This window comes from Vombatus ursinus, unplaced genomic scaffold (assembly GCF_900497805.2).
Source record: "Vombatus ursinus unplaced genomic scaffold, bare-nosed wombat genome assembly UNPS02014812.1, whole genome shotgun sequence".
Classification (NCBI taxonomy): Eukaryota; Metazoa; Chordata; class Mammalia; order Diprotodontia; family Vombatidae; genus Vombatus; species Vombatus ursinus.
Window position 1 is genome coordinate 74531214 of NW_020954590.1, and position 15040 is coordinate 74546253.

A 15040-nucleotide genomic window follows, 5' to 3' on the forward strand; every position below is an offset into this window, starting at 1 on the left:
GGAACTCAAAATCTTGTGGAAGTAAATGTTGAAAACAAAAAAATAAATTAAAAATTACCATAAAAAAAATCACTATCTGACAAAGACTGCTAAGAAAATTAGAAATAGTATGGCAAAAACTAGGCAGAGACCAACATATCACATTACATATCAAGATAAAGTCAAAATGGGTACATGATTTAGACATAAAGGGTGATACCATAAGCAAATTAGGAGAGCAAAGAATAGTTTGCCTGTCAGATCTATGGAGAGAGAAGAATTTGTGACCAAAATAGAAATAGAGAACATTATGAAATGCAAAATGGATAATTTTGATTACATTAAATTAAAAAGGATCTACACAAACAAAAGCAATGCAACCAAGATTAGAAAAAAAAGCAGAAAACTGGAGGAAAAAATTTCCAGCAAGTGCTTCTGATAAAAACCTCATTTCTCAAATATATAGAGAACTGAGTCAAATTTATAAAAATATAAGTCATTCTCCAATTGATAAATGGTCAAAGGATATGAACAGGCAGTTTTCAGATGAAGAAAGTAAGCTATCTATAGTCATATGAAAAAAATGCTCTAAATCACTACTGATAAGAGAAATGCAAATTCAAACAACTCTGAGGTACCACCTCACACCTATCAGACTGGTCAATATGACAGAAAAGGAAAATGATAAATGTTGTAGATGTGGCAAAATTGGGACACTAATGCATTGTTGGTGGAGTTGTGAACTGACCCAACCATTCTGAATAACAATTTGGAACTATGCCCAAAGTGCATACCCTTTGATCCAGTAATACCACTACTAGGTCTGTATTCCAAAGAGATCACAAAAAAGGGAAAACAGCCTACATGTACAAAAATATTTATAGCAGCTCTTTCTGTGGTGGCAAAGAAATAGAAATTGAGGGAATGCCCATCAATTGGGGAAGGTGAATATGGTATATGAATGTAATGGAACACTTGTGCTACAAGAAAAAATAAGCAGGAGGATTTCAGAAAAACCTGGAAAGACTTACATGAACTGATGCCAAGTGATGTGAGCAGGGTACAAAGTAACAGCAATATTGTGCAATGATCAACTATGATAGACTTAGCTCTTCTTTGCAATACAATCATCCAAGACAATTCCAAAAGATTCATGATGGAAAATGCTATCCACATACAGAGAAAGAACTATGGAGTCTGAATGCAGACTGAAGCATACTATTTACACTATTTTGGCTTTTTTTTTTTGTTGGGGGTTTTTTTCGTGGTTTTTCCATTTTGTTTTGTTTCTTCTTTCACAACATGATTAATGTGGAAATATGTTTAACATGGTTGTACGTATATAACCTGTATCAGATTGCTTGCCATCTTGAGGAGGAGAGAAGGGAGGGAGAAAAACATGGAACTCAAAATCTTACAAAAAATGAATTTTGAAAACTATCTTTACATTGGAAGGAGGCAGCTAGGTGGCACAATGGTTAGAGCAACAGTCCTGGAGTCAGGAAGACCTGAGTTCAAATATAGCCTCAGACACTTATCAGTTAGCTGTGTGAGCCCGGGCAACTCACTTAACCCGCACTGTCTCTAAAATTAAAACACACACACACACACACACACGTAATTGGAAAAAATAAAAATACTATTTGCAATCAAAAAAATAACCTATCAAAGTATTATTAACATTAACTCTCTGACATAGAATATACAAAGGAAAGTTATTCAAGCAGTCTTTCATTTTTAAATACTGTATATAAATGACTGTTCTTCATGAACAGTGGTTCATGTGGGTCCCCAAAAAACTCTGAATTAATCGTAGGCCAAGAATTAAAATGCTATACTATCTTGCAAGAGAAAAATCTGAACTACAGACTTGAAACCTGTTATTAAATTTATCTAATGAAGCAGCACAATGTCCAGTGATTTCACTGATTAACAAAGTAGCACAAAAAAAAAAAAAAGACACCAACATAAGGACCTTTTAGCCATGGGCTTAATACTTCAGAAAAGTAGATTACTTTATACATCTTACTTAAGATATCCAGAGACCACTTTATCCTCACAGTTGAAAGTGGGATTGTTACCTTCATATACTAAGAAAACTGCAAGCATATTTTAAAAGCGTATCAAGAAATTGAGGATGTCATTCACAACCTTAAGGCAAGTCTCTGCAATCATTTTAAAAGAATGATATGTGGCCTATCAACATTTTGAGTTCTTTTTCATTTTGTAGTATTTATCAGAATAAAACTTTATTTTATACTGACATCAAGTGGCAAAATCCTGCACTGCTAATCTGTCAAAACTGTTTTCCACTTATATCTGAAAACCTAAGGCTCTGAGCTGAAAGCCTTACTAGAAAGTAGAACAGATAGCTGTCCACATGGTAGGCTTCTGATACCAAAATCCAGTATCTGAAATTATCTCCCACATCTCCAGTCACCAGCGTTTGAAACTTCACTATTTGAGATTTATTTCTTTGAGGCCTGAAGGCCTTTCAGTCTTAAGAATCTCCTACTAAAAATTCAAAAATTTCAGGAAAGAATAAAAAAATATTGCCTTTATAAATGAACATATGTAAAGAGATGGCATTCCAACCTGACTGACTGGAAAGCTTCTTCAGAGATGAAGACAGATAAATTCCAAGGAAACTCAAAATGGAAAAGCCTAAAAAACACAAAAATCACTTGGCACTCTGAACTTCAATTTTTATGAAACCTCTAAGGTCCCTTCGAGATGTTAAAACTACAAGTTTCATGAAATGAAGCTAAACTTCAGTTTTCTAAATTTTTAAAACAAGAGATTCATCACCAAATTGGTCATTATAGAGACATTATAATTTACATTACTAGAAGGAAGTAATCACAGAATGATAAAACTATGGAACCCTGAAGCAGTCAAAACATTATTTATGTCATATTGGACACTCATTTAAAAAAGAAAAAGAAGAAAAGATGATTATAGCACCTGTCCTCTTCATAGCCATGTCTCTGTCTCTGTCTCTCTCTCCCTCTTTCTCTATACCTTTCCCCCTTTTACAGTCAGGTGAGTCTTACTTCCAGCAAATCACAAGCTAGCAATATTTGAGAACTGTCTCTTGCCACAGAGCAGAGAGAGGAAATTATTTTACTGTTGATTGAAGCAAAAGGATGCTTCTACCAACTGAAATCCTTTCTGCAACTGATGCCTGGTACCTATTGCCCACAGTACTAACCCTGATTCTGAAAAGGCCCTCCTTACAAAATAGCCTCAATGTCGGCCAGATTTGAACTCAAGAAGTCTTTCTTAATCTTCCTAACTCCAGACCCAGCACTCTATCCAATGGACTACCTAGCTACCCCAAACAATAACAACAAAACCAATTTCCCAGTAATCCAGGTTTGAAACAGTCATCCTAGATTCCTCACTCTCACTCACTACATATCTACATTCAGTTGCCAAATTTTATCATTTCTACCTTCAAAACATCCCTCGGATATTTCCCGTTTTCTCCACTCCCACAGCTATCACCCTACTTCAGGCCCTTCTTGCCTCTCTCACAGCCTAAAGCAATAGTCTCCTAATTAGTCTCCCTGCCTCAGGTGTCTCCTAACTCCAATCCATCTTCAACACAGTTGTCACGGTGACTTCCCTAAATCACAGATGACCCTATCATCTTCTTAATCAATAATTAATCTATTTGGCATTTAGAGCACTTCCCCCCCTTTCTTACCTTTCCAGTTTTCTTATGATGCGTTGCCCTCAGCACACTAGATGATTTGCAGTAATGGCCTACTCGTCGTTCCTCCAACAAGCCAATATATCTCCCATGTCTTTCCCTAGCTATCCTCTATACCTGGAATATTCTCCTACTTCATCTCCACCTCCTAGAATCCCTAGATTCCTTCAAGACTCAACTCAAATCCCACTTCCTATAGGAGGCTGTCCCAGTCTCCCTAGCCACTGGAGCCTTCCTCTCTACTCTGTACATATTTTATAAATATATAGTTATGCAGAAGTTGTTCCTCCTGTTGCCAAGAGTGGTGGCTCATGTTTGTAACCTGTGCTACTAGGGAGGATGAAATTAACAGATCTATCGAGTTCCAGGAGTTGGTTGATGTGGGCCAACTCAACAAGGTGTCCACACTAAGTGCAGAACCAGTATGGTAAGCCCTCAGGAGCTAGGGGCCACCAGGCTGCCTGAGGGATGCACCAGCCTGGAATGGAACCACAGAGCAGATTAAAGCTTCCATGCCCATTGATACTGGGATTGGGCCCACGAGTTGGCCACTAAACTTCCAGCCTAAGGAAGATAGGGAGATCAGGGCTCAAAAAAAAAAAAAAAAAAAAAAAAAAGGAAGAGGAGAGATAGAGAGAGAGAAGATAATGCTTATTAACTAATTAATTTCTACAATAATTTTTCAGAAACAGAGAGCGTGGACAAATCCATACATATATTCAGCCCCTACCCACACCTCCAATCCCCTCAAAGTGGGTCATTTTTCCACCTGGCAAATTAGAGGGTTAGCCTTGTTGCTTTTTGATGCTTCCTCCAGTTCTAACACTCCATGATTACACAATGAGGCTGCCTTTCAAGGTCCCTGTGTTGACCCTTTGTGACATGCCTGCTTCAACTCCAAGTGCAATCAATTCCCTTGTATGAATCTTGGGGAAGGGAAGGAACGGAGAAAGAAAGCACTTGCCCAAGGCACTTCTACCCTTCCACACATGGCTCTGAGGTATTTGGCTATTTGGATAACTGAGTGCTAAAGATACCAAGAAGTTTAGTTGCTTTGTAATCACAGAATATCAGAGCTTCCTAGGCTTTTACAAGATATCTAGAACAACACTTCAATTTTACAAATAAGGAAACTGAGACCTGAAGAAATTAAGTGACTTGCCCACACTCATAGTGGGAAAACAGGGACTATTATTCAGGTTTCTTGATGCCATCCAACTGAATGCTCTTTAATCTTATGGATAAATAACTGACAAACCTGCTAATCATTCACTGCCCCACTATCTGTAAGGAATATCATCTACAAGACAATTAGTCCAGATACCTAAACAAATGAAGTTTAAAATGGTGATAAGACACCTAATAGTAGAACTTCAATATCCCATTAAGCAACAAACCAAGCAAATATTCAGTCTTGCTTTGATTTTTATGATGCAGAGATGGCTTGTGGAATAGATCAAGAAGAAAGAGTGATGGACCATGTCTATGTGCTAAAAATAATTTATAAATATGGACTGCCAAAAAAAGTTTGATTTATAGCCAAAACCTAAAGTGGATGATAAACAGATTTAAATGATGCCAAGACAAGTTAAAATAAATTGAGACCAGTCAACATTTTTTAAAAATTAAGTATCACTTATTAACAATAACAAATGTAGTATGCTAGGGCAGTGTATTAAGATGGTATAGATACTTACCTCACTTGTAGAGACCGTTCCTGTTTCAACAGCACTCCCGCTACCACTCAGTTTCTATTGCAAAATAAATAACTCATTACTTAGTTTTGTTTTTAATTTTATCCTAACATATCAATTGAGGAAAGGGAACTAAGCAAATTTTAATTTTTATCTAATTCTATTTAGTCAAATACACAACAAGGTAATGTTGTATGAGTATAATGTTAAAAATATTCTGAAGATTTTTCTTTAAATAGTATTAAGTACTTACAAATAAGTGTATCCTTATTATAAAGGAACCATGTTATGTAGAGAAAAGCACTGTCACTAAAGTACTAAATGACAATACAGAAGAAAAAAACCTAGAGTCACACAAAATTTCCTAAGGAAAGGAAGACGTTTCTCTCAATAGGACATGTACTTTGAGTCAGACTTCAAGAAGTATTCAAAAATTTGTGCTAAATCAATCACGTTTCTCTCCTTGAACAGACTTGAAGAGACAGTCACCTGAGATTTGGGTCAATGCCCTAGAGCTAACAACTGCCATACCAATAGTAGTATTAACAACTTATACTCAATCAAAAAAATTTTTTATTTATTTAGCAGAGTAATTAAAGTAGTAGAACAAAAAATGAGCATACAAAAGGGTCACGAGAAGTTCCTTAAGGAAATAAACTGGGTTTGTTTCTTATTTGCCCACAATCTTAGAAGTAGGAACTTAATAAATGTTGATTGATGCCACTAAACAATAAAAGTGTCAAGGATGTGACCTCAGCAATTACTGTAAATTTAAAGAATCTCTTTCGTACAAAATGGTGCATTTCTAGCCTTTATGAGGAGAAAAAACAGTCATTCAAACCATTTAAAAGTTGTCTTCCAGATATACAATCACATGGTACTTGAAAAAAAAACATCAAATACAATTGAAAATAATCATAGTGATAATCTTTAAAGAGAGATTACAAAGTCGATCCTAGCACAAGTATAATGAATACATTCTAGTAACTGCAACAATTCAAAGTTCTTAAGAGACAAACAATACCCATGGCTGTAAAAAGTAAAACAGCACCCAGGTACTATGAAAAGCCACGAAGTAAGAGTAAATACAAAGAAAAAAAAAAAAAGAAGAAAACAAAGAAGCTCAAAGTCTCTAATCTTTCACGGACACATGCCCTTTCAAAATGACTTCTCTAACATAAAATGAATTCAATTCAAAGAAAAACTCTTACAGACACTGAAATTTTTATGGTCAATTATGATTATGCCAATACTATTTACTTGTTAAAAGGAAAAAAGCAAACTAGGAACGAATAACTGTAACCACAGGCTTTTACAATAACACCCATTCTCTCAGTTGTGAGCCACAATATAAATTTTATTTCCAAAAAGTTTAAAACTAAACAAAAATGAAATGAAACCACCCAAAATACTAATTGTAAATTACAGTGTTGCTTCTTTACTATCAATGTTCACTCCAAAAATTATAGAATGAATCAAGTTACCACACAAAAGTTGATTGAAATGTTAATGCTGTTACCATGCTAGAATTCTAAAATTAGAGTGACAGTTGTTTAAAGAAAGCTTATTTCAAATAATAAGAGTGCAGAAGAAATCTAAAATGCTAGTTGGTTAATGAAGCACATTAAAATTGAGAGTGCCGATATATTTAAAAACAAAGTCCCACTTTCAAACTTCTATATCATCCACATTCTAAGTACCTTGTTTTGAAGGCTCTATGAAGAAACATGACTGATTTGGAATTAACTAGTTCTCTTCCAGATATAATTATTTTCAAAATGAAGCCCAAAAAGGCATTTTAAAATATAAATAGTAGGCTCTTACTTCAATGAAGCTGCGCCAGCCAAGTATTTTATATTACTAAACATCTCCAGAACTATTTTTTCAAAGTATAACTATCCCAATTTTCATTACTCCTAAATATATTGTAGAATTTTTTAAAGTACCAAGAATCAGTTATAGGAAATAAATGGAAATGTCATATTTCACATGCCTGAAATTAAAACCCATTTAAACATTGCATTCACACACTCATACATCTGTATCTTTCAGAAAGTTTACTCAAATATAACATTTAATTAGAAACTCAATGCCATAAGTGCAGCCCATCAGTATATGCCCCTTTCCTATGACTCCTGAACAAAATCCTCCTAGTGAATCACCACCTTCCATTACCCTTTACATGACATTATCCTGCTCTGACATGCCTCCATCACTAGAACCACCAGACACCACTTCAATGCTATGTTTTTTCCACTCTCTTCCATCACTTCTTCTCCAGGATCCTCTTTCAGGAACCCCACTCCTTATTTCACCCTATCTGGAAATCAGTCTTAAGTGTTCTCATGTTCGCCGGAAGGCTATAAGAAAAGTAGCCTTCTTACTGAAAGCTCCAATATACCAAGAGGTTTAACTCCCATCCAAAGAGCCTTTCTGCGTTCCCTGGCTTTGACCCCACTCTTGCCAGCAATAAGCAATAAAGCAATAAAACTGAACAGCTACAGCCAACAGGCCACCTAGCTACTTTTTTTGTTCCAAGAAAGAGCCGGAATGGATAGGTCTGGAATCAATAGGGCTAGTCCAATAAAAGAGTCTCACCAACAACTTTAGGTCTTAATGTTCAACAGCAGGAAAATGCAATGAAGTAGGAAATCACCAACAGGAAGTTAAATATAAATAAGTTACTGGCTGATAGAGAAATGCTACAAAAGGGAGTTAAAGAGAAACAGAATTTTACCATGGGGTGCAAGTATATAATAAAGAAGAAACAGAAGATGTACGACGAGACAGCGAGCAGAAGAGAAGGTAAGTAGGGGAGCCAGGTCTACCCCAAAGAAGCAGGCTCCCACCAGAGAGCAGATGAAGGTTACTAGTAATGGGTGGCATTTCAATTTACTACCATAACTATTAGACTTCAGCACCATAATCTAAATTAAATATTCCTTTCAAGATTAAAACTGAAATTTCTTTTACCTGTGAACTCAGTTGAGTTTTTATCCAGTTGAAATAATAATTTAAGTCACTGCCTTCCATCAATTCTTTTCCCCACGCGGCCAATTTGGCAATAATTCTTGCTGCCTAAAAACAAAGAAGAAATGCTTGCATTACAAGGAATGAATAATCATCAATGACATTTAATTCCTAAAACATATCAAGTATCCTTAAATCTTTGAATCTCAGTATGTTTTGGAGTTTCAAAATTCTATCTTATGAATTTGCTTCACTGCTTTGGTTTTTTTTTTTTTGTCTTTACAATTACTGTTTGTCATATATGATAACCCTCTTGGAAAGAAGAAAAGGGATATAGGAGAAAGTACTGATGATGTAAAAAAAAACAAGATACCAATAAAAATTTATTTTTTAAAAATGTGTTCTGATTGAGGGGGAAATCACAGAAAAATATACTCCTCAATGAGCTATAGTGAGGATCAAATGAAATAATGTGCATAAAATGCTATATAAATGTAGGCTATTATGAAATCATTCATTTTTGCAACCTTACTTAAATACTTTGAGAAATCAATCCATTATCTCATGGATGTCAGTACTCCTTATGATGTTTTACAAATCACAACTCATTTACACCTTTTTATTCCATGGGACTCCTCTCCCTCCATAAATCTTCCATCAAGGACATACTTAAGACTCTAGAAGCCTAACTATGGTTGATATTTGTTGGACACCAATGCAATACTCAGTCTGTTCATCTGTTATCATGTGCTCTTGCTACATGACTAGCCCACATACTTTTCTAGTCATAGTATATTTTTTGGAACATCTTTTATGCCACTTTTCTCACGCAACTCATAATTATTAACATGTTCTATAGCTTTATGCCTACCACACATGTTTCTACTGTCCTCTGGATTACCTGACCAGAGAGTGGTTTTAAAAATTACCTAAATGTAATTCATCTCAACTTTCTCCCTTTCGATTCTAAATATAAAATTTGTCCATACGATTCCATGTCCTCATCTGAGTAACAAAGCAGCTAGGTGGCACAGTGGATAGAGTGACAGACCTGGAGTCAGGAAAAGTCTTCTTCCTGAATTCAAATATGGCCTCAGACACTTACTAGCTGTGTGATGCTGGGCAAGTCACTTAACTCTGTTTGCCTCAATTTTTTCATTTGTAAAATGAACTGGGAAAGAAAATGGCAAACTACTCCACTATCTTTGCCAAGAAATTCCAAAAGGGGTCACAAAGAGTCAGATACAAATGAAAAACAACTGAACAATATCTTGGTAACATACATTCTTTTTCTATTTTTTCCTAGGCAGACTGCATTGGAATGGTTGTGGACACCACTAAAGAGGCCCTGAAGTTCACCAGGATTTAGTGCAATCAGTACATCAACCACAAACACATGCGCTAGAACAATTTTCTTCAAAGTGAAAGCCTTAGCCCAACCCCAAAGGGTATGAGATCAATAAATAAGAAGGTAGAAAGATGGGCCAGATCCTACTCTCTCTACATAAGCCAATCACAGAGCTTGTGTCCAACACAACCACATTTATCCTTATCCACTAACACTCCCTCTCTCCAAGCCCAAGTTCCCAAGCTCCTAAGCTCCTGCCTCCATTCTGACACAGGTGTCAGCACCTCAGGCACACTCAGGGCAACCTAATTATATGCAGTAACTTCGAGTGCCAAGTATGAAGAACAGAAAAAAAAGCCGATTTGGCTAGATCAGAGAGTGTGGAAAGAGGGTAGTAATACAGGAAGCTAGAAAGATACTGTTAAGGGCTTTAAAAGATAAACAAAGGAGTTTATTCGGATATGCTCCATCATCTATATCTATGGCGAATTCCTCTTTTATTTGGACTTTATACTTTATCCAGAAAATGTATAAATATATAAATGGAAGTGGAAAAACCATACAGCAAGAATAAGGATAGCAAACAAGTAGCCAAAAGTTATTCTGGTACCCACATAATTTTTATTTGGGGGGGTGGAGATTGGGGTTAAGTGACTTGCCCAAGATCACACAGCTAGTAAGTGTCAACTATTTGGTCTGAGGCCGGATTTGAACTCAGGTCCTCCTGACTTCAAGGCTGGTGCTCTATCCACTGCACCACCTAGCTGCCCCGCCCACATAATTTTAAAAGACAGAAATGAGGGTCTTCATCATATTCGATATATCCTCTACAAAGAACTTCTGGAGATCACGGAGATAGATGTTTGTTAAATTGAACTATTGTGAGGCTATCTGATTCTGCCACACATCTTTCCAATGACTTTTGGGTCAATTACAGTTTTGATTTTTTTTGAAGTACTCTATAGTTTACAAACATATAAAATCACCAGAAGACTACACATACATACATGCAAAGGATGAAAAGCACAGACAACCTAGCACTGTTCTACAGTGCCCACAATGAGAGTAACATGAAGTATAATGCTGATAAGAGATAAGTGAATAAAATTATTTTCTTTGGTTTATCATAAAGTCTTATATGATTTTATCATATGCATAGGAGATGCCTTATTGAAGAAGAGTACCCAAGGCCACATTTTGTTCAACAAAGCCAAAATCTGCTTTTATAATCAACAAACAATAAACATATTGGGATCTTATATTCTTTACAAGTTTTGTTATTTCATAGCACGACAACGAATGTAAAATGTTAGAGAAAACTATTTACAAAAGTCTGCCTATTTTCTTTTCATGCCTTTCACGAAAGACACCTTTAATGAGCGCAAAGACTGTTCTCAAATATTTTATAGAGATGAGAAAGAAGCTATATTAATAAGTAGTTGATGAGGCCTTCTTCTCAGTTGCTTTTTTTTTTTTTTTGTAATAATACCATCTGTGATTTTTTTTCATCCTTCTTGGAATTTTCTCCTCTCTGAGATAGCTTGAATATCAGTCCCTAAGTACCTTTAAAACCATATTCATTTCAATATTTTCCGAATTGGTTATATCAAGTTCAGCCACTCTGAGCATGAACTCAGACTTCCTAAATGTCATTGCCACTGCCTTTGTGGAGGTCAGAGTCCCATTGTGGTGGTGTGGTTATACAAAAAACAGTAAGAATAGATTATAGCAGAAACACAAATAAATCATTTCCATTTAATTTGTTTGTTGCTCTCCATTAGTTCCAATGATATACGCCCTTTGGATGATGAGGCTTAAATTGCGTCTTCCCCCAGCTTTGTACAGGCTCTTTTCCCCTCTGCTGCTTCTGACTTCTTTATGAGAAGGTATTTTACAATTATTAAGGCTACCCAGTCATTAACCTGAAATTAACAGAGCTAAGATTCTTAAATAATAGGATAGCTATGGTTGCTCCCACGGGAGTGGAAAAAGAGTTTGCCAACCACAAATGTCCATAAAGTCATCTCTCCTCTACATTGGGAACGTGATCAACTAAATGCTTACCATGTGGACAGTGAAAAGATCCTGGCGATTCAACATTGGCAGAAAGTAGGACCATGCTGTAGTCTTGCTACGTTTAGCATAATCAAAGAAAATACTAACTCGTTGGTGATTTTCCTGAAGAAACATAAATGTTCAGAAATGTCATTTTCACGTCAATTTTTATATATATGAAAAGAAAATATTTTCCTCACTATTAAACATACAAATAGTAATGCACTAAAATATTGTTAAATGATTTTTCCTATTTTCAGATCATAAAAAAGTCTATTTTATTCATGTCAGTTTTTCATTTGTTTGTTTTCTGGATATTAACAATTATTTGCTGTTTGGCAAAGGCTTTCACCTCCTTACATTGTGGAATGCTTATTCTATTGAGACGTGTAAAAGTACTTCTAAAAGGGATTTTATTCAGATACAAAACACTTTCAAATGTTTTTATCCTTAGTCTGATAATGCTACGAAAGTTAATACTATTCTCATTTTATGGTTAAAAGAACTGAGCATCAATGAATGTGTGTTTCATAAAGCATTATTTTTTATAAAAGAAAAAGTTTTTAATTTATTTTCCTGAACTACCACTTTGCCATTCCATACTTCTGCTCAAGAAAGTATAAAAAACTCCTACTTCACGAACTCTAAACTTATGACTTTCAAAACAAGCCATAATCTGATATCATATGATCTAACCTACCCTCCAACTCACTACCATCTAACATAAACCTTCTGGTTCCAATAAAGTTAATCATTTTCTATCCCCCTGCAAAGGCCAAACTCATTCCCAGCCTCCATATACAGTCATATCATTTCTTCAAATTTGCATGTCCTACTGTTGTTACTACATTCAATTACAAAAGATTTGATGAAAACAGAAGTTCATGATTTGACTTAAATAATACCTCAGCCTCTGTTTAAATATAGCCAGAATAATATGCATGTGGTTATAGAAGATACACACCAATGTCTTAAGTGCCCTAATACTTGATGAGGTAATTATAATAATAAAAGAAGTCTTCAAGGAAGAGGAAGCATTTGATGTGATCCTAAAAAGATCTTTTCTTTTATCTAATAAAAAGAATCCAGAACTTAGCACAGTGCCTGGCACACAGCAGACACTTAATATTTATTAATTATTGATTATTCAATCAGTTGCTCTAGATCCTTACCCCTTTGGGGGGGGGTTTGAGGGGCAGTGGGCAAAGTGCTAAAGAGCTGGCCTTTGGGTTCAAGTCCCACCTTTGACATACACTGTCTATAGGGTCCTCAGCAAATCATTTAATCTCTCAGTGCTCTAGAAGGCAAGTAGAAAATTACTTGCTCATTTTTCATGTGAAATATGCAATCTTTTGTTTGCAACTTTAAATTTTTCCTGATCTTGAACATACTTATCCTCATCTTCAAGCAGCTCTATAAGTGATTAATCCACTTAACTCACAGGCACTAGCCTAGTTACAGTACTTTGAAAGATAGCGAAAATACAGATCTAAATGTCTGATTTCTCTGAAAATAAGTCATGCATGCTTAACTGTTATCTAAGTTTTCAAATTTGAGGCTTGGAAAGTTTGGTTATGATGAAAAAACTTTATTCATCCTGATTCTCTGAATCTATAGATCAGAGGGCAGACAGTTGATACCATACATAGTTACCATACCTCTCTATGTAGGCAGTAGTCCATAAAATCACCACAAGTCACATGGCAGCCCATGGGCATTCATGTTCTCAGGAGATGTCCCTAAAAACCCACTGTTATCATTTTCTTCAACTCTTTCTGAAAAGAAGTTTTAAGAACCTGCCTATTTGTCTATGACTTGTACTCTTAGTTAGGAAGCTGGAGTAGAAACACAGAAGACACTTTGTTCTGCACATAGTGACAATCAGCCAATTTTAAAAGAAAAGCTGCTAGCAAAATTACTATGTATGTTCAACAAAGACCATCTAAGTACTGAAAACGAGGAAATTCTGCATATCAATCCCCAAAAAACAAATCACACCTACACATAAGCCCATAATTACCAAATCACAATTCTCACAAGTTACGGAATTGGGAAAAATTTACTATCACCATCTATAAGTGAAATTTCTAAAATGTTATTCTAAAGTAAACAAAAAGGTAAAGCTATCATATAAACTAAATGGAGCATTAACCTACCTGAAGCATATCATCAACCAGGGTTAGTATGTATTGAACTGTCTGTTCTTTGGAGATATGAGTCATCAGGTTTATAAATGTTTTGGCACACTAGAAAATAAAAATACATTCAAATTTATATTGAATACTATAATCTCTAACTTTATCAAGACTTTCATATTTGATAATTATGTTGGACTAGCTAAAGTTACTCCTTAGAGTTATGCAATTACCAACTTAAAATTTGGGTGAAACAGCTTCCACGTGCCCTGAGGAAGCTAAGTCTGAGATTAAACATTTGCCACAGAAAATCAGCAAACGGATGAAAGATTTGACTGCCATGTAAGAGACAGTATTAAAGAAAAAAGACATTTTTTTCTCTATAAGTAGGATCACCACTGTCATATTAAAATACACTGCCTCCAAATATTTCAAGAAAGAGAAGCTTTGGGATTCTGACACCTTCTAAAAGACATGTTGAAAAGGAACACCACAATAGCTAAAAGAGGTTAAATTCAACTAATTATTTACTGAGCATATATTACTGGAATAGAGGCAGTGTGGCATGATAGAGCTGGCCTTGGAATCAGAAAGATTTGGGTTTATGTCTTTCACATTGACACATATTGATTGTGGGATCCTAGGCAAAGGTACAATTATCATAGTGCCTGGCACACAATAAGTGCATAATAAATGCCTATGGACTGACAGACAGACCAAAAGTTGCAAAACAGGTACCTAACTGCATTAGCGAAGAGAGTTTCCTCACTGAGATATCCCTATGTGGATGAAATGCCAGACATAATCCAAAAAACAAACAAAAAATGTGATGGGTGAGGCCCTCTGCCATGCTGCTATAGGGAGATTCAAAGATGAGCTACATGCAGACACTACCTTGAAGAAGCTTTTAAAAATAGTGAGGATAAGGCAAGTACACAATTAACTATTCTACAATACAAAATATTTTAACTGCCTTTGTAAAAGATATTTCACTTATTCATTCATTTATAACATTGACTAAATAAATGTCTATTATGTACAATGTATGTGCTGGTGCTACAGGAAACTCAAAGTTAAATAAGACAAATCCAGTCCTCAAGAAGTTTACAATCTAATATAAGTATAAATCTTTTATGTGAAAACA

General features: G+C 35.4%; 1 protein-coding gene across 2 annotated transcripts in view; it reads right to left on the reverse strand.

The window, feature by feature from the left end:
• LOC114054217 (V-type proton ATPase subunit H) overlaps positions 1 to 15040 on the reverse strand; it is a 110981-nt gene that overhangs the window by 82422 nt on the left and 13519 nt on the right. The window contains exons 4-7 of one of the 2 annotated variants that reach the window (XM_027877388.1): positions 13918 to 14007; positions 11771 to 11884; positions 8362 to 8466; positions 5392 to 5445 (exon numbers count right to left, since the gene is read on the reverse strand). In XM_027877388.1, coding sequence (XP_027733189.1) covers positions 5392 to 5445; positions 8362 to 8466; positions 11771 to 11884; positions 13918 to 14007 — 363 coding nt within the window. The remainder of the gene's footprint in view (positions 1 to 5391; positions 5446 to 8361; positions 8467 to 11770; positions 11885 to 13917; positions 14008 to 15040) is intronic. The other variant, XM_027877389.1, reaches the window with a different exon arrangement.